The sequence below is a fragment of the Vidua macroura genome, chromosome 29 (genome assembly GCF_024509145.1).
Source record: "Vidua macroura isolate BioBank_ID:100142 chromosome 29, ASM2450914v1, whole genome shotgun sequence".
Lineage (NCBI taxonomy): Eukaryota > Metazoa > Chordata > Aves > Passeriformes > Viduidae > Vidua > Vidua macroura.
This window is the reverse complement of record NC_071599.1, coordinates 472,829-494,441: the sequence shown is the minus strand read 5'-3', so window position 1 is coordinate 494,441 and position 21,613 is coordinate 472,829. Positions and strand designations below refer to the sequence as shown.

General features: G+C 56.1%; 2 protein-coding genes across 7 annotated transcripts; one reads left to right on the top strand and one right to left on the bottom strand.

The window, feature by feature from the left end:
• The first annotated feature begins 102 nt into the window (after window positions 1-102).
• On the top strand, window positions 103-5,231 carry CERS2 (ceramide synthase 2). Of its 3 annotated transcripts, none has more exons than XM_054001373.1 (11): window positions 103-250; window positions 1,648-1,821; window positions 2,269-2,386; window positions 2,476-2,594; window positions 2,777-2,834; window positions 2,916-2,966; window positions 3,170-3,262; window positions 3,435-3,563; window positions 3,647-3,753; window positions 3,859-4,012; window positions 4,206-5,231. In XM_054001373.1, the coding sequence occupies exons 2-11, from the start codon at window positions 1,649-1,651 to the stop codon at window positions 4,329-4,331; spliced, it is 1,128 nt and encodes a 375-aa protein (XP_053857348.1). In that variant the 5' UTR covers window positions 103-250; window position 1,648; the 3' UTR covers window positions 4,332-5,231. The 3 variants fall into 3 exon arrangements, with proteins under 3 accessions (XP_053857348.1, XP_053857350.1, XP_053857349.1); XM_054001375.1 differs by lacking the exon at window positions 103-250 and adding an exon at window positions 476-546; XM_054001374.1 differs by lacking the exon at window positions 103-250 and adding an exon at window positions 1,460-1,546.
• Window positions 5,232-6,223: 992 nt separating this feature from the next.
• On the bottom strand, window positions 6,224-20,980 carry SETDB1 (SET domain bifurcated histone lysine methyltransferase 1). Of its 4 annotated transcripts, XM_054001366.1 has the most exons (23): window positions 20,888-20,975; window positions 20,643-20,740; window positions 20,153-20,375; window positions 19,768-19,934; window positions 19,423-19,460; window positions 19,205-19,304; window positions 18,716-18,886; window positions 18,240-18,441; window positions 17,246-17,319; window positions 16,701-16,891; window positions 16,158-16,335; window positions 15,572-15,692; window positions 13,275-13,433; window positions 12,282-12,872; window positions 11,771-11,887; window positions 11,331-11,500; window positions 9,793-10,406; window positions 9,271-9,299; window positions 9,025-9,157; window positions 8,336-8,492; window positions 7,775-7,989; window positions 7,339-7,427; window positions 6,224-6,875 (listed from the first exon to the last, which is right to left on the bottom strand). In XM_054001366.1, exons 3-23 carry the CDS (start codon window positions 20,362-20,364, stop codon window positions 6,758-6,760), a joined length of 3,846 nt encoding a protein of 1,281 aa, XP_053857341.1. In that variant the 5' UTR covers window positions 20,365-20,375; window positions 20,643-20,740; window positions 20,888-20,975; the 3' UTR covers window positions 6,224-6,757. The 4 variants fall into 4 exon arrangements, with proteins under 4 accessions (XP_053857341.1, XP_053857342.1, XP_053857343.1 ...); XM_054001367.1 differs by lacking the exons at window positions 20,643-20,740; window positions 20,888-20,975 and adding an exon at window positions 20,581-20,600; XM_054001368.1 differs by lacking the exon at window positions 18,716-18,886 and having other exon boundaries at window positions 20,643-20,975.
• Between the last annotated feature and the right edge of the window lie 633 nt (window positions 20,981-21,613).

Sequence of the window (21,613 nt, the reverse complement as noted above, 5' to 3'; positions counted from 1 at the left end):
ATGGGGCACTCCGGGGTCTATAGGGGGTGCACGGATCCCGTCTCGGCGGTTGATTGCTCACGCCTGGGCCCCGCCCCGCCCCACGGCGGGCGCCGCTCCCCGCGGCGTTGCGGTGACGCCACTCCCGGGTTGCGGTGACGTCACTGCCGCCGCTGCCTGGCGCGGGGCGCGCGCGGGACGGAGGGGGCGAGCGGCGGCTCCGTGAGGGCTCCGAGCGGCGTCTCCGTGAGGGCTCCGGCGGCGCCTGCGGGTGAGTGCGGCCGGGGCCAGTGGGGCCTCCTCGCTGCGGGAGGGGCCGCCCAGAGGGGGCCGCGGGATGGTTCCCGCTCGCCCCCCCCGCCCGCGCGCCAGGGCCGCGGCCGGGCCTTTCTGCGGGCGTTGGGCGCGCACCGGAGCCATCCCGGGCCTCGATCCGCCCTCGGCCAGGGTCCGGCAGGGCCCCCCGGGGCTGCCCGGGCGGGGCCGGGCGGAGGCGGGCCCCCCCGGGGCCGCAGCGAGGGCCCACAGCGGCCTCGGGCCCCGCCGGGGTCGCCGCCCCCCGACCCGGTAGGGCGCGCAGCCCCCGGGCCCGGATCCCTCCCGGTCCCGTTTTTCTGTCCACGACTTGAAAACGTCAGGGCTTTGCCGGTTTCCAGCAGGATCAGTGCAAAAATCACCTCTGGGGAAGCGTCCGGCCTGGCGGTGCCCCCTCCTCCACCGGCTCGGTGTCCGCGGTGCCGGGACATCGCGCTGTGCTGCCGGTGCCCCGGGGGAGAAGGAGCTGCCGGCCCTGACCGGAGCCTCACCCCGTCCTCCCACGCTCCCCTCCCGTTACCTGCCCGCGGCACGGCCGCGGGAGTCGGGAATTGCGGCACGTCCCTCCCGCCTGCCCTTGCGAAACCGGCCACGGTGGTTCCTCTTCCTCCCCCAGCGGAGCGAAGCCGCCCCGGCCCTCGCCGCAATCCCTGCGCCGTGTTGGGGATTCGCTTGCCCGGGGGTTGGGATCCCAACAGACCCCATCCCGACGCCGCGGAGCTCCCCAAAAGCGGCCGGTGGAAAGGGACGGGGAGTCGGGATGCGCTGACCCCGCGGCGAGGGGCGCCTCTCCCGCTTCCCCTGCCGGGGCCCGTCCGGGGCCTTTTTAAGGCACAAAGGTGCTCATTGTGTCGCCAGCAAATCCCTAATCCCGCACGGCTGGTGCTGTGCCTGGCCTCGCAAGGCTGGCGGTGGGCTGCGTGCCTCCGTTTCCCACCGGGAATCGGGTTTGGATCAGCCGTGGCATGCGCACACGGCTCTCGGGAAGGAAACCGAAGTCGGGGGTTTTTCCCTGCTCCTGGTCCCGCTGCAGTGCCGGGGTTGCGATCCCGGTGTGGCTGGGGAGGCGGGAGCCCAGCTCTTCCCTCGGGCTGGTTCCAGGGATCCAGGCTGCCGGTTGGAAGCGGGACTGGGGCCCCTGTTAATGATCACCCTCTGACCTCCGGGCTGCAGGGAGCAAAGTCCCTCGGTGCCTGAGCCGAGCACCGGCCGCTACGACGGGGATTTCACCGGGGCCTCCCTGGGAGCCGAGGTGGAAATTGGGGTGCCTGGGGTGTGGGAGACAGGCCAGGGTGGGATCAGCCGTCTCCTCGGAGATGCCCCCCTCACCTCTCCCCCTTTCCCTCCCCTCAGCATGTTTCAGACCTTGTACAGCTATTTCTGGTGGGAACGGCTCTGGCTCCCGGCAAACCTCACCTGGGCTGACCTGGAGGACCGGGATGGGCGAGTCTATGCCAAAGCCTCTGACCTGTACATCACCCTCCCCTTGGCCTTCCTCTTCCTCATTGTCCGGCACCTCTTTGAGACGTGAGTCCCTTCCCTGGGGGTGGGGACGGATCCTGAGCCCCTGACCTGGCTCTCCCTGTGCCCTGGGGGCTGTGGCTGATCACTGGGATGTGGCACCTTGTGCTCAGCCGAGCTGGGGGTCCTGATCCCCCCCCCCACAAACCCACGTGCTCCCCGTTCCTGCACAAACACGGCCTTTAGGGAGCAATTTGTTGGGCAAACAATGGGAACAGACCCGGCTTTGTTGGGATGGCAAGAGAAGGGGGGGCCACTTTTCAACAGAGTGGGGACAGCCCGTGACAGAGGGACCCAGGGGGCTCCCCTGTGGCAAAACCCACCCTGGAGGAGGCGCAGCAGGATGGGGAGACCAAGGCACTGAGTGGTTGTGGGTCACTGTGTGGCTTTGATGGGACCAAATCATCCAGGTGACAGGAATGGGGACGTGTATGTCCCCAACTCCTTCCCCAGGTACGTGGCCACCCCCCTGGCTGGGCTCCTGAATGTCAAGGAGAAGGTCCGGTTAAAAGCCACCCCCAATGCAGTGCTGGAGAAGTTTTATGCTGCCACCACCAAGCACCCCAAGCAGGTGAGGGTCCCCAGAGGTGCCTGGGGTGGGGGGTGAGGGTGGCAGGGCCAGGGCTGTGTGACACAGCGGGGCTGCCCTGGTGTACCCAGGCCGACGTGGAGATGCTCTCCAAGAAGAGCGGCTGTACCGTGCGCCAGGTCGAGCGCTGGTTCCGCCGCCGCCGCAACCAGGACCGGCCCAGCCTGCTCAAGAAATTCCGGGAGGCCAGGTGAGACCCCCCTTCCTGCCTGGTGTCACTGTCCGTCCACCCGGGGGCGCTCTGGACGTCTCAGCTTGGACAGGAGCTGCCTGGAAGAGGGTGGGAGATGCGGGATCCGGGGCCAGTGGGTCTGTCCTCCTCCCTCCTGCTCCCCGATGCCCGTCTGAGGACCGTCTGCTTCCTTTTTCCAGTTGGAGATTCACCTTTTACCTTATTGCTTTCATTGCTGGCATGGCTGTCATAGTTGATGTGAGTATTGCCCCCCCTCCCGTGCTCCCCCAACTCCCCTGGCCCCTCTGACTCCTGTGTCTCCCCCTCCCGATCTTGCAGAAACCCTGGTTCTATGACCTCCGGGAGGTGTGGAAGGGATATCCCATCCAGGTGAGCACGGACCCCATCCCAGCTGCCAGCCCATGGCTTTTCCTGAGCACCAGGATCAGCAGTGGGAACTGGGCGTGCAGGAGGGTCTCTTGGCACCCCTGAGGGTTTGGGGGTCCTCAGGGCACCCAGATGGTGCCCACAGAGGGGGACCAAACCCTTTTGGGGGACACAGAGGACCCCTCCAACCTGTCCCTTGCTCCCAGAGCATACTGCCCTCGCAGTACTGGTACTACATGATCGAGCTCTCCTTCTACTGGTCCCTGCTCTTCAGCATCGCCTCCGATGTCAAGCGCAAGGTGGGGGCTCTGGGAGGGGGTGGGAGACACTGGGACATCTTGGCAGGGTTTTCTTCACCCTCGTGGTGGGCAGGAGGGAGCAGCTGGGAGGATGTGGGGGGACACAGGGGCTATGGGATGGGAGCTGCTGTAACCCCCCCATTGCTGAGCTCCCCTTTGCTTTTGGGCACAGGACTTCAAAGAGCAAATCATCCACCATGTGGCCACCATCATCCTCATCAGCTTCTCCTGGTTTGCCAACTACACCCGTGCTGGGACACTCATCATGGCCCTACACGACTCCTCGGATTATCTGCTGGAGGTTGGTGTGTCCCCCCCTCCCCTTTTGTCACCAGGTCCCCCATCCTGTGCCCCCTCCCCAGCTCACCCCCTCTGCCCCCTCAGTCTGCCAAGATGTTCAACTACGCCGGATGGAGGAACACCTGCAACAATATCTTCATCGTCTTTGCCGCTGTCTTCATCATCACCCGCCTGGTCATCCTGCCCTTCTGGTGAGCTCCGCTGGGGAATGGGGGAAACTGAGGCAGAGGCTGGGTGAGTCTCACGGGGGGTGGGATGCTGGTTCTGCCGGTGACAGGAGTGGCTTTTCCTGGCAGGATCATGCACTGCACGGTGTTTTACCCGCTGGATCTCTACCCCGCCTTCTTTGGCTACTACTTCTTCAACTTCATGATGGTGGTGCTGCAGTTGCTGCACATCTTCTGGGCCTACCTCATCATCCGCATGGCCCAGAAGTTCATAACTGGAAAGGTGAGAGGGGGCCGTGGGGACATCAAGGGGGAAGGACCCACTCAGGGTGGATGGAGGATGGGGCTTTGCAGGGGAGACCCCCAGATCCCAGAGAGCCCTCGGGGAGAAACCACTGTGGTTGCAATAGGGAAACTGAGGCACCACAGGAAAATGGGGGTCTTCTGCCTGAACCCCCTTTTCCTTCTGCCCACAGGTGGTGGAGGATGAGCGGAGTGACCGTGAGGAGACGGACAACTCAGAGGAGGAGGAGGTGGCCAAGAACGGGCCCCTCTCCAATGGCCACCCTGTCCTCAACAACAACCACCGCAAAACCGACTGAGTGCCCCGGACCCGAGAGCTGCCACCTCCTGCCACCGGCCCGGCCCCTCTGGCCGCTCCACACCGGGACCCCGGAGCGCCTGCCAGGCCCAGCCCCTACGGAGCGGGGCCGCAGCTCTGCCTCACACTCACTGCTGGTGCCCTTCCACCTCTCACCTGCTGCCTTAATCCACTGCGGTTCCCCGGGACAGGCGGGGACCCCACCGGGGTGGCTCCCATCCCTCCGGGGCGGCTCCTTCCCGCCCCGCAGCCCCTCGGACTGGCTCTGGCCAAAGAGCTCGGCCCCAGCCCCTTGCCGGGATCTGTGTTATTCCTACTTTCCCAACCATTCCTTCACCGGAGGGAGGGGAAAAACCCCTTTCCCTGACCTGTGTCCGGCTGGAAAAGCCGGCTCAGCCCCTGCTCCACCGAACTGGGAGGGAGGAGCAGGGAATTCCTGGGTGTTTCAGTGCCGAAATGATGGGATGACACTATGGAAGTACTTGGGGGAAGGAAGCTGCGGGGCTGAGTCACTCCTTGTGTCTCACAGAGTTTAATCCTCTCTCATTTCTCTTCGGTAAATGGATTTTGAGTCTCTCCCTCTCCATGGCCTCTCCCAGCTGTAACAGGACAAATTTCCAACTGATATTTCCTTTTTATTTTTTTCCTTTCTATTTATTTGGAAGACAGAAGGAGCCGGGCTTGGCTCAGTCTCCTGCATCCCCCAGGATGCTGTGAGACCTCCCAGCATGGAGGGTGGGGGGGGAAAAGGACCATTAACCAATGTCAGACCAAAACGTGTTTTGTTGTTCTTGGTTTTTTTTGGTTTTTTTTTCCTTTTTTTTAAAAAATTAAAAGGTTAAATATATTAAAAGTTAAAAAACTAATAAACTTGGGTAAAAAAAAAATTACAGGATTTGAGCATATTCTGTGAGTGGCACAACAGCCCTTGGGTGGGCAGTTATTTTGACATAGTTCCCTTAGGCAGTGCTAAAAATGGTCAGAGTTGAGGATTTTGATGGTTTTTATATCTTTTTTTTCTCCTAAAAGTTCTCCAAGTCTTCAAGGCCAGGCTGGAGCGTGGGTTTGGGTTCCCTGAGGAGTTGCAGCCCCGCTGGGATGACAAAGCCTCCATTCAGGTGGACGCTCAGGATGCAACTGGAGCTCCAGGAGGCCCCAGAAAGGTTTTATTTTACAAAGAAAAAAAAAAAAAAAGGTTATTTAGCAGGAAAAAACCCAACAAGCCTCTCTTGTGCAGGGCTGCCTTGAATGGGCTGGTGTTGGTTGTGGGGGGCTGGGATGGTTGGAATCGACTCCACCACCCCCCAGATTGGGCTTTTCCCCATCAACAATGTGAGACTTGATCCCAGTTTGTCAAACCTCACCTCTTTTCTAGTTCTCAAGAGTGGTTCTTTTGAACCCTTTGGATCTGCCCTGGTGCCTTCCCTCCTTCCTGCCCCCAAACAAAAAAGAAACCCAAGCCCCACACCTGTGGCTGCCAGAGCCCGGTGATTTTCCATGTGAATTCGTGTCCAGCAGCCGGACAGGGCTGGCGCCGCTTCCTCCGTCCCCTGCCCAGGTACCCAAAGCCAGTTTGGGGCTGTCCCAGCTGCCACTTCCCTGCAGGAGTTTGAGCCAAGCTTGGGGCTCTCTGTGACATTCTGGGAAGGTTGGAAATGGGGGAGAGGCACCGGATCTGCTCCCTCAAAAAAATCCCAACCCATTCCTCCATAATTTTCCCAAGTGGAAGCTTTAAGGAGTGTTTGTTTTGAGGAAAGGTGAAAATGTGGGAGCTCCTTATCCCTTTGCCTGGGCCCATCCTCGTCTGGCATTTTTCCTGCAAGCCCCACAGAAACAAGGAGGACGGCAGCAATTCAACCCTGCTTTTTCAGGGCTCTTTGCTGTGTCTCAAGATCGGGGTAGGTTGTTTTTAATAGAAAAATGCACATTTATTGCTTTTTAGCAACTAAAACATTCTTTACAGCTCACAGGTGAAGACAGATACTTTTTGTCTTTTGTTGCTTGAGTTCTATAAATCCCGATTGGTCCAGTCTTCCAGGGATTCTTTCCACCATCCTCCCTCTCACTTTCAAGGCCTCAAGTCCCAACTGGGAAGCACTTCCCGGGAATACTGGGGAAGTGCTTGCAGCTGGAAAAAGGAGGTTTGTGCCTTACATTTGGTGGAAAGATGGAAGAGAGCAGGAAAAGCTCATTCCTTGAGAGAGCCTGTTGTCTTGTGGGATAACTGGAGCCTCTGGAAGGTGGGAGAAGCCCAGGGGCTGGGAATCACCCCCCAGCACAGCCAGAGTCCGTTCCTGCTCCGTGTCCATCTGATTTTCCAGGTGAACGGGAGAACTAAGAACCTCTTGAGAAGAAACTTTACCCTCACTGAGGGAAAGTGAGCACCAGGCCTCTGGAGGAGTGGGAGCTGCTGGGAGCAGGGGTGGCTCAGAGCAGCCGGCCGCGGCAGTCAATGGCCCCGCAGCAGCACAGCAGCTCCTTTCCCTCCACGCTGCCGACCTCGTAGTTGTAATCCCAGGTCAGCTCCGTGCCGGCTCGGATCCGCCTGGGAAGGAAAAAAAAACACACAGGATGGGTGAGGAGACTATTCCAGAAAAGAGGAGAAATTGGATTGCTGTAGTGTTGAGCGCTCCAGGACGAGGCTGAGGCAGCCAGGGAGAAAGGGATAAAGTTCCCTAATGAATCATTCCCGTGAGGATTCACTGGAGGAGCAGGGAGGCACACGGCAGGGATTCACCACGACTCAAAGATTTGGGAGTAAAACAAGAAGAGAAATTGGCTGCTCCATGCCTCACTCTGCACTTTGGGAAGGTCTAAAACTGGTAGAAATCACACCAAGATTTCCAGCACAAGAGAGGATTTCACCTGCCACCAAGATTTTCTCTGCACAGGAATGATGGGAAACTGGGAACGGAGTTTCCAGGAGCAGAACACCCAGCCCTGGCCATGGAGCCAGGTCCCACCAAAGCCCAGGAATCCTCAGCCCCTCCCAGCACTCCAGGACTCACTTGCTGGCGAAGAAGGCGACCCAAGGGAAGCGAAGGTCATGGGTGTCCACGAAGACGTTCTGCACGAAGAGATTTGGGGTGCAGCTGTGCTGTAATGGCAACACAGGGAAGAGCCTGAGCTGCTGCCTGGGCAGGGAGGCCGAGCTGCCAGCACTGAACACAGCCTTTATAAACAAGCAGCATTCCTGGTCTGCCCGCTGCATCCAGCGGAATCCTGCTGGAACAGGCTGCACGCCCAGGGTGAGTCATAAGATCCACACTCAAAGGTAACAGGCTCTGGAAGGACTGATGGGGCCATTCCTGCTCCCACCAGGCCAGAGCAGCTGCTCTTTCACTCAGGAAGGTGCATCATCCTCCCAAACCTCCTTTTTTCCCGCTTCTCCCTAGTCTTGGGGAGGAACAGCCCCACTCAGCAGACAGCCTGTGGCCCACTCACGTTGAGGTAGCGGCCCAGGTTGCCCTCGAGCTTGGCGTCGATGATGTAGCAGTTCTCCTCCCCGTCGTAGAACTGCCGCGTGCTGCGGCGAACGGGCCCCGCGCTCTCGCCCTTGTCGGCCGCTGCCAGCGGTGTGGATTTGATGGCGATGCCGTGGGTAGACTTCAGGGCGAAGCCTCGGGTGGATTTCACAGCCACCTGTCTCTTCACGGGACCTGCCATGAGATGGGACCTTCCAGCAGAGGAATGTGGGGCAGTGCTGTCCTCGACCCTGCTGCTCCACTCAAGAGGTGGCAAACCCCTCAGAGCCAAAACACCGCTCTAGGATGGCTTCTGGAATCAACCCAGCCCAGCCTGCAGACCCACTGTAAGCCTCACTGTTGCTTTTTCTTACAATACCCAAAAATAGCTGGCTTTGAAGAGCAGATTTTGCAGTTTTGTCTTGCCAAACACATGGGGAAGGTTCCAACCTCAGCTGTGGGACACAGCAGGAGCAGCTGCTACAGCCTCACGAGCCCTTCCAACCAAAACTTCTCACCCTCAGCCCTCATCTCCTCTCACCTGACCCAGATGATGGATTTTTCTTGTCCTCCCCTTCCTCCTCCTCGGATCCTGAGGAAATGGTCTGGATGTCGTCGCTGTCGTTGGCGGTGCCCGGGGCCTGCCCTGCCCTGTGCTCCTCATCACTGTCGGTGCTGCTTGACACCATCAGCACATTCTGGGGACAGGAACAGCTCCTGGAGTGCATCCCAGCCTCCCTTTTCCCCAGGAATATGGTGCTCTCCTCCAGCTCACTCCCTCTGTTCCTACCCTTTGGAAGAGGATCCCCCCTCTGGGCACCAAATCCCACAGGTCAGTGTTTGGAACACCTGTGGGATTTTGGGGGGCTGCTGAGTTCTGCTTGAGCAGAACTGGAGCACTAGGTGCTCAAAAGGGAGAAGTCCCCAGAAAACAAGGATAGTTCACCAGGATGGCTTCCTGCAGATGGCTCTACCAAACAATGGGTCCCAGGTGTGCAAACCAAGGTGCCAAATTCTGACCCAAATCCCACACTCTCCTCTTTTTTTTGATTGTTCAGATCCACAAAAGACTCCAAAAATCCAAAGGAAATTGACTGCCCTCCAAGAAATCACAACTACAACCACAACCCCCTGTGCTCAACTGGGAACCAAAGGCAGAAAATAACCCAAAATAAGGTTGCTATGGAAGGGGTTTGGGGGAGGCTCCTCCAGCCTGGGGGTCCTGCTCACCTCTGAGGAGGGTGGCGGGGCCAGGGACTGCCGGCGGCTCTGCAGGAGCACCGTCCCACTCACCGGCCTGCGGATCCCCTCCAGCCTGGGTGGGCAGGGGTTGTAGCCATACCTCCTTCCCAAGCTGCTCAGCCTGCAGGGTTGGGACAACAAGAGCAGGTCACACATGGATCTCCAGGGAAACTGCCCACAGGCCAGGTGGAAATTGTGCCACAGGACAAGAAAGAGTGATTTAAGGAATCTTACCCAGGAGTTTTGGTTGATTCTTCAGGTTCCTGCAGAGGGGAGAAGCACAGATGATTGGAATCTCTCCCTTCTCGAGCACTCCAACCTTTCTATGGAATTGTTCCCCAAAATGCCAGCTCAGGAGAGAGAGGCTGCCTGTCCCCACACTCAGTGTGACATCCAGTGACACCCAGCATGGAGATGCCCCTCCCTGGCGGACTCCAAGTGCCCCCCTTGGAGCAGAGGGTGGACAGGGACCACCTCCATGTCCCTGCTCTCCCCAGCCATGTCCCTCAGGTCCCCAGGCAGGAGGATGTTCAGCTCTGCTCGCATCAAGTGACTTCTGCAGCCTCTTGTGCCACAAACTCCCTCCCTGGGAGAGGAAAAGCACCTCCCTGACCCACCAGAGAAGCCAGGGGAGCTGAGCACAAGGACATCCAACAGCCCCACAGTCCCCCTGGATGTGCTGTATAGGGAGAAAAGCCACTGGAGCAGGAGCACCTCCCTGCTTTTAACTCTCCTGTTCCGTCATCTCTCCCTCACCTCCTTCTTGGCTGCCTTTGCCTCTCCGTTCAGATCTCCCCGTGTGGAAGCACAGCCCTTCTCCCTCTCTGCAGGGATCTCCATCTTCACAGCCTTGGCTTCTCCCCCTTCGCCCATCCTGAACGATGAGGATTCACTGTCCTGGAAGCCCTCGCTGTTGGAGCTCAGCCATGAGGCCACTTTGTTCTTGGAGATCTCCTCAGACACAGGCAGCTTGCAGGGGGGGGCCGTGGCGGGCTCGTCGTGGCCCAGGGGCCGCATGAGCCCCGAGTCCTTGGAGGCCGTCTCCGAGAGGCCGTGGTCGCGCTGGCCACGCGTCTGCCGGCGCGTGGCGTAACTGCGCAGCACCGAGCTCGTGCTGAAGTTCTCGTCCTTGCAGAAGTTGTCGTCGGAGCTGTCCTCATTGGATTCCTCCAGTTCCTCCGTGCCCGTGTTCTCGTCGTCGTCATCGTCATCCTTGAGGTCCACGCCGCTGTTGTCCGAGGAGCACTTGGCATCGCTCTCATAGCCCTCCTTGAAGTTCTCCACGCTCTCGATGTGGTCCAAGTTGGCAAAGTACTCGTCACCCATCTCCAGCCCCTCTTTGTCAGCAAAGTCATCCGTGAGGATTTTTCCTGGGGGGGGGGGGCAGAAAACAAAGGGTGAGTTTTCTCATTTATCCTCTCCAAAGCTCACTTTGGAGGAGAAAACAGGGATGACACCACTTTATTCCAAAGTTGGGCTGGGAAAAGACAACATAACCCTGTTTCTTGATGCAGCAAAACCCTGAAGCTTGTGGTTGAGCTAAAATCAAGATTTTCAGCCCAGAAATCTCTACAGAGCAGCTCAAGCAGAGCCTTGGAAGGGCTGGAAGAGCACAGAGGCTCTGGCTGTGCCTGTGGGTGGCTCCGTTCCAGAGCCAACGCAACCCCAGTGCAACTTCTACATCTCGTGGGCTGTGCCGGGCCCGGCCGGTTTGCTGAGCACAGGAAGCAGGGCTGGGGTTGGGTCACCTCAAGGACAGCCCGGGGGATGTCTTGTGACACTGGCACTGCCACAACAAGGGTTCTTGCAGCATTGGGCAAGTTCAGCTTTCACCCTCCAGTCCCCAAAATGGGCATGGCAGGAGCTTTACACCCCTTCTGCTGCACGTTGGAATCATGGAATCATTGAGGTTGGAAGAGCGTCTGAGTCCCACTGTTCCCTCCAGGACTGCCAAGGCCACCACTGAGCCATGTCCCCAATTGCCACATCCACATGCTTTTGAGCAGTTTCAGGGATAGGGACTCTACCACCTCCTTGGACAGCCTTGCCAGTGCCTGACTGCCCTTCCCAGGATGAAATTTTCCTGAATGTCCAACTTAAACCTTCGCAGGGTGTTGGAGAGTGCCAAAAGGTCCTGCCTGAGCCTTCTTTTCTCCAGGATAAGTCCCCCCAGCTTCCTCAGGAGTTCTCCAGACCCTTCTCCCTGTGCTCCAACCCCTTCCCCAGATCCATTCCCATCTCTGGCTACCCCTCTTTCCACAGAAGAGGTTTCCACGTGCCAGGTGAGCTCCCACCTGCGTAGATGCAGACAAAGGAGCCCTTGGCGATGTCATCGAGGCAGCGAATGCCCCAACCTTTGTTCTGAGTCTTGAAGAGCTGCAGCCGCACCTGGAGGCCGTGCTGGACCAGGCGGTTGGTGCACATGTTCACGTTGCACTTGCACCTCTTGTTGCACTCGTAAACACTGGAAGAAAGGAGAAGGGTGACAACTTCCAGGATAAAGAAACATCCCAAAGTCTGCGGCTGTTGGCAGTGCTGGGGTTATGCACAGAGATTGCAGAGGACCAGGCTTGGAGCAACCCATGTTCTGGATGATCCTCAAGGCCCTTCCAACCCAAACCATTCCACAATTGGCAGAAGAACCAAGACCAGAGGCAGGTGGTCACACTGGGATACCCAGAATCAATTCCCTCTCAATGGATCTGGGGCTGGTGCTTGTGAGGGTTCTGCTCACCCTGTTGGGAGACATTCCTCCAGCCGCTTGTGCTGGTAGCCTGAGTTGGGGTTGATTTGCCCTCCAGGGGTGCAGCCGCTCGCCTGGATGGTCAGCTGGTGACAGGCACACCTGGATCTGCAGAGAGACACAGAAAAACCCACGAGATCAGTCTGGAGACAGGAAAATAAATCACATCTTTAGGCAGAGATGGGCACAAAGGGTTTGACTTGGAGTCAAACCAAGAGAAGTGGTTTGATTCCACTCCATTCCAAGAGAAGCTGTGGATTTCTCATCCCTGGAAGTATCCAAGGCCAGGTTGGAGCAACCTGGGATAGCAGAAGGTGTCCCTGCCCATGTCAGCAGTTGGAACTGGGTGATTTTTAATGTCCCTCCCAACCCAAACCACGAAACCCTCAATGGACTGACCTGCATGGATTTAAATCCCAGAGCAGATCCACCTCGGGGTGTTCCCTGGGCACCGCACACAGCCCCACAGTGCTGTCCCCCTCACCCAGGAGCAGTCACCTACTTGTCCCTGCAGCCGTCCTTGCAGTCACAGCCCACGAGGAATTCCCAGCTGGTGTTGATGTACACCCCTTTCCCGGGGATCCTCTCCTTGCTGTAGGCCACCTGCGGGGGCGGCGTGTTGTCGATCTCGTTGACGCAGGACAGGGGCACGTCCTCCTTGCCCTTGGTGATGTCAGCGATGTAGTAGTAGGGCTTGTAGGGCTGGAACTTGCGATCCACCAGCACGTAGGGATCCAGGCAGAACATCTCCAGGAACAGGAAGTCGCAGTCCGTCTCGAAGAGGTAGCGCTCGATCTCGTGCATGGAGCGCAGGCAGAGCCCGCAGGGCGTTTTGTAGAGCACGTGGAAGCCCATCTTGCGGTTGACGCGGCGCCGCGCCGTCATGCGTCGGAAGTCGTAGAGCAGCGGGATGAGCAGCGGGTTCCGGCTGCGGTACTGGTCGCTGCGCATGGGCCGCACCCGCGACAGGCAGGCGTAGCTGCACACGTGGGGCAGGTAGAAGAGCTTCTCCAGCGGGGCGCGGTAGGATGGCTCGTTGGGAACGCGGTCCATCATCCCGTGGAAGGGCTGAGAGGGGCCGCTGCTGGGGGCGCTGTGGGGAGAGAGGAGAGACGGGGTTAAGGAAGGGCTGTGCGGGTGAACAGAGGTTGGACACGAGGCCAGGTGGGCAACAGCACCTGGCTTAGACCGGACACAGTGTGACCAGCAGGACCTGGGTGGTCAGGCTTTGGAAGGTGGTGAAGTCACAATCCCTCTAAGTGCTCAGAACACAAGTGGATGTGGCACTTGGGGACATGGCTCTGTGGTGGCTTTGGCAGTGCTGAGGGAGACTCCATGAACTCAGAGGCTTTTCCAGCCTCAGTGATTCCACCACTCCACGATGTGAGCTGCTGAATCCCCACCAGAAACCCACCAGCACACACAGGCCCCACATGTGTCCCAACATCCCAGATGGGAGGACTCACAGATGTGTCCCAGCCAGAGCTCTGCTCACCGGTGCTGCGGGGCTGGGAGGGTCCTCCCGGCCAACGGGGTGTCCCCGAGGACAGGGGAGGATGGGGACGAATGCCCGGAGCCCACGGAGCCAGGACGGAAGGAAGTGCTTTTCTTGGCCACCTGCTTTCTGCCCTGGGCCAGCTGGGTGTCGGAGCATCTGCAGGAGGGAAGAAGCTGATTTGGAATATGGAAAAGCAACATGGAATCAAAATAACATTGCCCCACGGAATTCAGAAACACAGAAGAATCCTAGCAGTGTTTTTTTTTCCTAGTAAGTGTGAAAATCAGCCCATTTCTGGCTATTTCTGCTACAGCAATCCCACAACCACTCTGAATTTCAGAACTCAGCTACAGCTCCAAGTGACTTCTGATTTTGAAATGAGGCAAGGGTAACAAGGATGCCCAAGGCCTTAATCCCAGGAAGCTGGACAAACCAGGCCATGAAGAAACCCCTGGATTAGCAGAAACTAGAGTTTCCATAAACTCAACCAGGCCTGAGTGGGAGGAACAAACCCAGAGAATTCTCTTGCAAGGACTAAGGAACAAGACAAGATTGTGCAAGTGAATGTAATAACATCCCTGATGAAAGAGCTAGTAGGGGCTCTTAAAAAAACAGGTTCTCAACCCATTTCAGGGGTTTTCAATCAACTGCAGGTTTCCAAACCATTCCAGGAGGTTTTCAACTGATTTACATCAATAAAACAGAAAACTACACCAAACCAGCTGCTGAAGAGGAAAAACAGTGAAGTTATTGGGGACAAAGGGAGGAGACAAAGAGAGGAGGAAGGGGTGAGGGTTTCTGCCAACAGCTGCCTGAAAGCAAAGTGTTCAAACACACCTCAAAAAGAGCAAGAGGAAAAATGGGCTTAAAGCAGTCAGAAGTGGTGACAACACCGAGAAGAACTTGAAAGAGAGGGGAGAAACCCAGGCTTTCCTCAGAGGAAACAAGACATCAGAGTGAGGAGACTGTTCTTAGTTTTAATAATCTGAAATCCAAGTGTTTGAACCCCGCAGAATCCCTGGGATCAGCATGGACACGGCCAGGCCTGGCTGCCTCCTGCCTCTGTTCAGGGGCAGTTGGGATTTAAGGGCAGGGAAGCAGCTGCACAAAAACCATGTCCTAAAGCCAAGCCCAAGAGGGAAAAAATTCCTTGTAAAGCACTGCAAGGCCTGAATGGGAAAGGACTGGGTGATGACACGTGGGGCTGCAGGTCCAGCTTGGTTGTCTTCGTGTTGTGACACTGCCCATGGTCCTGGCGTGTCCCAGTCCCAGCCCAGCTCTTCCCTGCACATGGGGGACCTGCAGGGCTGGGGGCCCAGCTGTGCATTCCAGGACCTCCTTCAGCATCCACGATCTCTCTGGCATTACGGAAAACGTGATGTTCTTGTGGCTTCCCCTCCCAAATCCTGGTCAGACCAGCACAGAGGGAGCATTTCCAGGAGTAAATTGAGTGATATTGCACTGCTGCTTGGAGAGGAGCCACCAAGACCCCCAGCTGGGGCAGGTGGGGTTTGAGCTGCTGCTACACCTGGAGAGCCTGTGGGGAGTAAAGATTGACCTCCTGCACAGGTTGCTCACACCTGGGACATGTCCTGCCTCCCTCGTGCCCCACTAGCAGGGCACAGTCAGAGCAGAAGATGTGCTGGCATGGGGCCAGGCGGCCGTAAATCCGGATGGGAAATCCACAATGCTGGCAAAAATGAACGGGGAGAGCCTCTCCCTCCCCTAAAAAGTCCCCAAGCACATTCCCAGGTTCCCTGGTGTCCTCCAACACACTCCCTTCATCACCAAGCCGAGTTCCTCCTTCCTCCAGGCCTCCTTCAGCCTGCAGCTCCGGGAATGTCCCCCTTGGGCCCCTGGCAGCGGCTTGGCCGTGGATTGCTCCGTGCCCACCGGGACCGACCACTGATCCCGAATTCCCAGCGAGGTCAGCGAGCAGGTCAGTCCAAGTGGAGGGACACAAGGCAGCCGGGGGCCAGCGCCTGGATCGTGACACGAGGGAGCAATTCAGATTTTAGGAAGAGAAAGAGCAAAGGTCTAATTTGGAAAGGCAAGTGCGAAGCTTTACCCCTGAGGAGGAATATTTGGCTCGGGGAGTGTTGGCTCTCAGCTCCCGCCCCCAGTTATTCATCCAGCAGCTTTAGGTAAAAGTTTTCCCCCAAAATCATGGCTAAAGCCATGGAGGACACCTGCACCTGAGGATTCCTCTGCACAGAAAAGGTGATGCCTGAGAGAGCTGAGTGCTGGAGATAAGCAAAGAGGTAGAAGGTGCTGGAGGTGGCTCTGGTACTTACTCCATCTCCGCAGGCTGAGGAGACGTGGGACGTGCAGCTGGCTCTGGAGCCTTGTACTGGGGACCAGTTCCTGCTAAATCCTGGGTGTACTGGACCACAGGGCCCTTGCTCCTCACAGCACCTGGTGGGGAAGGTGAAAAACCAGAGAGTCAACAGGAAAAATCTCTAATGTTATCCCAAGTTGGCTGTATGGGCCCCAAGACACTGACTTGTTCCTGGAAGGAACAAAAACAGAGGTATTTGGGATTAATGGTGGATCATCACCGAGCTCATAGCACAGCAACTCCCCCAAAAATTCTGGTCACTTCACCCAAGTGCAGTTTGGTTTTGTGGCATTATTCCAGGAAAAAAAATCCCACTGGAAATCTAAATCTCCTATGCCAAAGGACACAACCCCTGGAAATATAAATCTCCTGTGCCAGGGGAAAAGACTTGCTGGAAATATGATATCTCCTGTCAGAAAAAAGAAAAAAACCAAAACCTAGAATCCTGAAATCTCCAGGAATTCTGCTAAAAAACCCATCAAACCCAAACCACCCTCTAGTTAAATCCCAGGATCTAAATTAAAATAAAAGATGCCACCAACCAACATTGGGACGAGTCCTGGTTTGCCCACTTTGCTTCTTTTCCTGGGTGGAAGCTGTGGAAGTTTTCATGCTGAACATGGGCTCGAGGCGTGTGGAACCTCGGTAAATCCACTCACAACGTTTGTCCTCTTGTGGGAACGAGAAGGAAACACTTGCACTTCCCATGGGGAGAGCTTCCTGGAGTGAGACATAGAGAGAGCACAAGGAGACAACAATGAGGATTGACAAACAGCAGTCAGAACAGACAATAAATTGTCAAATAGAATTATTTATGTTGGAATCTCTTATCAGGTATCAGGGAAAATTTCTTCCTGGAAAGGGTGTTCATGCCCTGGCAGGCTGACCAGGGCAGTGGTGGAGTCACTGTCCCTGGAATGTCCAAAACCCCTGTGGATGTGGCACTTGGGTACATGGTTCAGGGCCTCAGACTCCAAGATCTCAGAGGTTCTTCCAACCTCAATATTTCCATGATTAGCAAGGAAAACAGCTGATCAGATCCCCAGCCTCAAATTTAATCCTAATGGGAGAAGGGAAATTCCTACCAGGAAAAGGATTTTCACCAGACTTCCATCCACTTCTTCCACTCTGGATTTCCACCAGGTCCCTTCCCACTCAGTTTTGATCAGCTGCCCATTCTTCAGCAGTACCATGGGCCGGTTGGGATAGGCAGTGATGTATTCCTCAATGAAATCCCGACAGGAAACATCCTCAATGTCTTCCCAGGCCTTTTTCACTGTTTGGAAAGGGACACAAGGGAAAAAAGGAATAGGACAAAACAGAGAGAACATTTAGTTTTTTTTTTTTGTTTTGTTTTTTTTTGTTTTTTTTTTTTTTTTTTTTTTTTTTGGTTTTTTTTTTTTTTTTTTTTTTTTTAGAATATCCCAGGTGCATTTTTACTAAGGTCAATCAAGGGGTGATTCCAAGGGCTGGAATGTTGGTGATGGGGCATCCTGAACGCACCCTGGCAATAAACCAAGATTTCAGATGTCTTCAGGCTCAGCACCACAAGGGACACGCCCTTTTTTGAACCCAGGCTCTACCAAAGACCCAAAAGCTCTGCAGGCCAGGAGGAACAGGGATGACTCACGTGGCCGGCAGACCGGGTACAGCTCCCACTCCTTCACGTACGACGCGTAGCCATCGTCAAAGAAGATCAGGAACCTGGAAAACAAATAGGAATTAGGAATGGGAGCTGAAGAGAACACTCCTCACACCATGGAATGGAAGTGGAGAACCTTTCCTGCTCCTCCTGGAGACAGCCCAGTCCTGGGTGAGGACAGAATGAAGAGCTCCAAGCGCTCCCTGTGCTCTCCATGGCTGCTCAAACAGCCAGGCCCTTTTCCTCTGCTCCAAATCCCCTCTGTGCCCCAGGAAAGGGAGACAAAGGAAGAGAAAATGCTTAATTGCTGCTGGTTTCTGCAGGGAAGATGGATAAGGCACCCACTTAGTGCCTCTGAGTAATGACTCCAAGTCCTGGAGCTGTACAAAAGCTGCAGGATGGGGGATCAGCATGACAACCAGGAGAAAAGTTGCAATTTGAGTATCAAATTCAGTTCATTTTCAGTTATTAAACGAATCAGATAAAATCCAACACAATTGACATCAGATCCAGGGGGATTAAATCCCTTATCAGTCACTTCAGGAAAACCACAAACCTTCATTTTAATAGATCAGAGCAGCCTTGCCCTTTTTTTATTCCCAAAAAAGCTGCTCCAAACCTGCTCTTTCTCCTCCTGAAGAGCTTTGGCATCACCGCTGCCACTCTACCCTCCCAGGGCTCCTATTTCCTTCCACTGTTTCATGCCTCAAGGAGCCCAGACTCAATATTTGGATGATAATTTGAATAAATTAGCAGATCTAATTCCTGACTCAGGGCCATGAGCAAGAGTGGAAGCTCCACCCTGAGTTTTCAGAGATAAGAGAGGTGAAGAAAGTCAGAATTGCATTCCTGGGGAGGGCTCAATTCAGCACCTGAAGGGTATTCAAATAAATAAGGGTATTCAAATAAACCCTTTTATTTTTTTGGCCTAAAACAAAAAAAGCAGAGATGGGGGCGTGTGACCATGGGAAATAAGGAATACCTGTCTTTATTCTTCACGTTGGGGGTCTCAGCCACGATCCCAGCATAGAGCCACATCTGATTGCCATCCTTGTACCTGGCCACCACCCTCCTGCCCACGTGGTGCCTCTCGGCAGATGGGTGGTAATCGTAGGCAATGTGGTTGCCCGAGAGCAAACTCTTTCCTTTATTATCAAATTTCACTTTGTATTTCTTGCCAGCACCTGGAAAGACATTTTAAGGCAAGCAGGAGATAAATAAAGGGGAAAATAAACAAAAGCCACATGGTTTCACAGCAGAAGTCCAACGCTCTGGGTCGCTCTGAGATCCGTTTATTCAGAATTAACTCAGAATTCACTTCAAAGCCTTTCAGGATTTAATTTGGAGGGTGAAGCAGTGGAGGTGTGTTGCTCCCACAATTCCTTACAGGTGCTCTGACACCTTCTAATCCAGGTTTCCCACCGAAAATCCCAGGAAAGCCCCGTGCGCGGCACATACCGACCGTCTGGATGGCAATCAACGTCCCCTTGTGCCACGTCTTGGTTCTTTTTTTCCCCAAAATCCTCATGCCCACTTTGAGGTCCCCATCAGTGTTGAGATCATTGCTAGGGGCTGCAGGGACAGTGACGGGCTGGGCAGTGCCAGGAGATTCCTGAGGGGGTTGTGCATCTACCAAGGAACAACAGCAGAAAGTCAGTCCTAAATCACCCAAAGCTCCCTTCTTGGCACACAGCTGGAAGCTCAGTTCTGGAAGAAGAATTCCTGCTTTCCTTCCCCTCAGGCAGCCCAAGTGCCTCCTTTTTACTAAATGGAAACAACTTGGAAAAAAAGCAGGCGTTCAGAACCAATATACCCTAAATTAAAATAGCAGCTTGGGATCAATAAATATGAATGGAGATTTCCAGCAGGGAAAGCAGATCTTTGTTTTCCCATTTTGGGAAGAAAAGGCTCAAGGCCAGGGCACACAGCCCCTGGAAGCTCCCACACCTTTCTGTGCTTCCTGCAAGTTCGTTTTCTTGTTTACAGCATCCATGAATTTTGCAACATCACGGGCAGATTTCCTCATGGCAGCCATTGCTTCCCGCAGCTGGAGGAAAGAGAAGGCAAACACAGAAAAACTTTTGGTATTTTGCACCTAGCACAACATTGTGTCTCAGGAAAACCCCACATGAGGAAACATCTCTAGCCAGGGCCTCCCCACTCACCAGACTCTGATCCCTGGAGATTCTAGGATTGCTGCTGCCTGTGAGTGAAGAGAAAACAGTAATTTAAAACCCTTTTTTGTGGGAAAAAATCCAGAAAGCAGAGGGAAAAAGGAAAAGTGCCCATCCCAAATCCCTGCCAGGAAATCCAGCCAGACAAGGCTTTTCCTCAGCCTCACGTGGGATTATTTGATGGGGACAACAGTGAGGCAGGTGGGAAAAGAGCGAAATCCCAGTCTGGGACTCCAGGGATTCTGGGACACCAACAGGATCTGGCAGATGCTCCCCATGAGCTAAGAGCATTCCCTTATCCCCAGCCCTCCCCTGGCCCTGCTGGGGACACTGAACTGCGCTTCCAGCCCGAGTCCACGCTCATGACGTCGTCGTCCTCCTCGTCCGGGATCTCGATCACTTCCGTGGCCACCGGCGCCTCGTCCTCGGAGCTGCTCTCCCGGTATGGCAGGCCCATCATGGAGTACAGCTCCTTGGCCAGCGTCTCGCACTTGTCCATGGCCCTGGGGGAGGGAAACCAGCTGTGCCTCCCGAATTCTGCAGCGATGAACTACCCCTGGCCACTGAGGGAAGCACCTACAGGAAGGGTCTAAAAGCCTTGGGGGGAAAGTTGCCAGCGTGCCTCATTAACCACCCACACCATGCATCTGCCCTGAAGGGAACGGGAGCGGCCCCCCACATCCCCCACCTCGGAATCCCGCCTCACTCCAGGCCCACACACCTCACGGCATCGTCAATGAGCTGGTCAACGTGGGCCACCTCGTCCTCCTTGTGCCTCATGCACTGCTCCAGCTCCTCCAGCTGCTGCTTCCGCTGCCTCACCCACTCCGAGTTCTCCACTTCTTTGTCGATAATTTCCTGGAGCTCCTCCATGGAGATTCCCAGCTCCTCCATCACCTCCTGCTGCAGCTCCTCGATGTCCTGGGAATCCATCTCTGCCGCACCTGAGGTTACACCAGGCCAGGGGAGAAAGGTGAGGTTGGAGAGGGAAGGGAGGGAGATCATGGCAGCTTCCCCACCCTCTCCCACCTTCCCCTGCCTCAATGTCCCCTCACAGCCCCCTCGGTTCCCTCAGAGCCCCGCCAGGTCCCCTCAGCACCCCACACCGCTTCCCCCTCATCCTCTGCCAGCCCGGTCCGTCCAGACCACCCGCTCACAGATGCTCACAGGCCTCCCTTTCCCCTCAGCCCCGGCCGCCCCTCCTCACTCACCGCCGCCGGTCCCGGGGAACCGGAGCAGAGCCCGGCGCGCGCCGCCGCGTGACGTCACTTCCTGCGCGCGCCGCCCGCGCGGGCTCCCCCTAGCGGTCCTGGTGTGGGGGGGAGGGAATCCCCGAAATTTAGGAATAAATGAATTCCTCTGGAATCGGGGATGAATCCCTCGGGAATCGGCGATCGGGAGTTGACCGCTGCCCCCGGGAGCTGCCGTGCACGGCCGGCCCCGCTTAGTTACAAACCAGGGAGGCAAACACTCCGGGAAAGCCGCGGGGTCGTTCCTAAGGGCGGCCTCGGAGCCCCGGGGCTCGTTGGGGTCGTTGGGGCCGTTACCGAACCCTCACGGCCCCGCCGAGAACGGTTCTTTAACCGCCACCTCGGAGGGGTTTGCAACACGGGGGGGGCGATGGGGGCCCTGGGGAGAAATGGGGAGCAATGGGGGAATGGGGAACTATGGGGAAATGAGGGAGCAGTGGGGGAAATGGGGAGCAATGGGGGAAATTGAGGAGCAATGGGGGAATGGGGAACTATGGAAAAATGAGGGAGCACTGAGGGAAATTGAGGAGCAATGGGGGAAATGGGGAACAATGGGGGAAATGGGGGAAATGAGGGAAAATGGGAACAATGGGGGAAATTGGGGAGCAATGGGGGAAATGGGGAACAATGGGGGAAATGGGGAACAATGGGGGAAATGGGGAACAATGGGGGAAACTGGGGAGTAGTGGGGGAAATGGGGGGAAATAGGGGGCAATGGGGGAAATTGGGAGCAATGGGGGAAATGGGGAACAATGGGGGAAATTGGGGAGCAATGGGGGAAATGGGGAACAATGGGGAAAATTGGGGAGCAATGGGGGTCCTGGAGGAAGGGGGGAACCGTGGAAGATGGGGGGTGCTGGAGCTACCAGCAGCTCTCAGGAAATGGGTGCTGCTGGTGAGTCTGGGGCTCGTTGGAGCACCCTGTGGGGTGC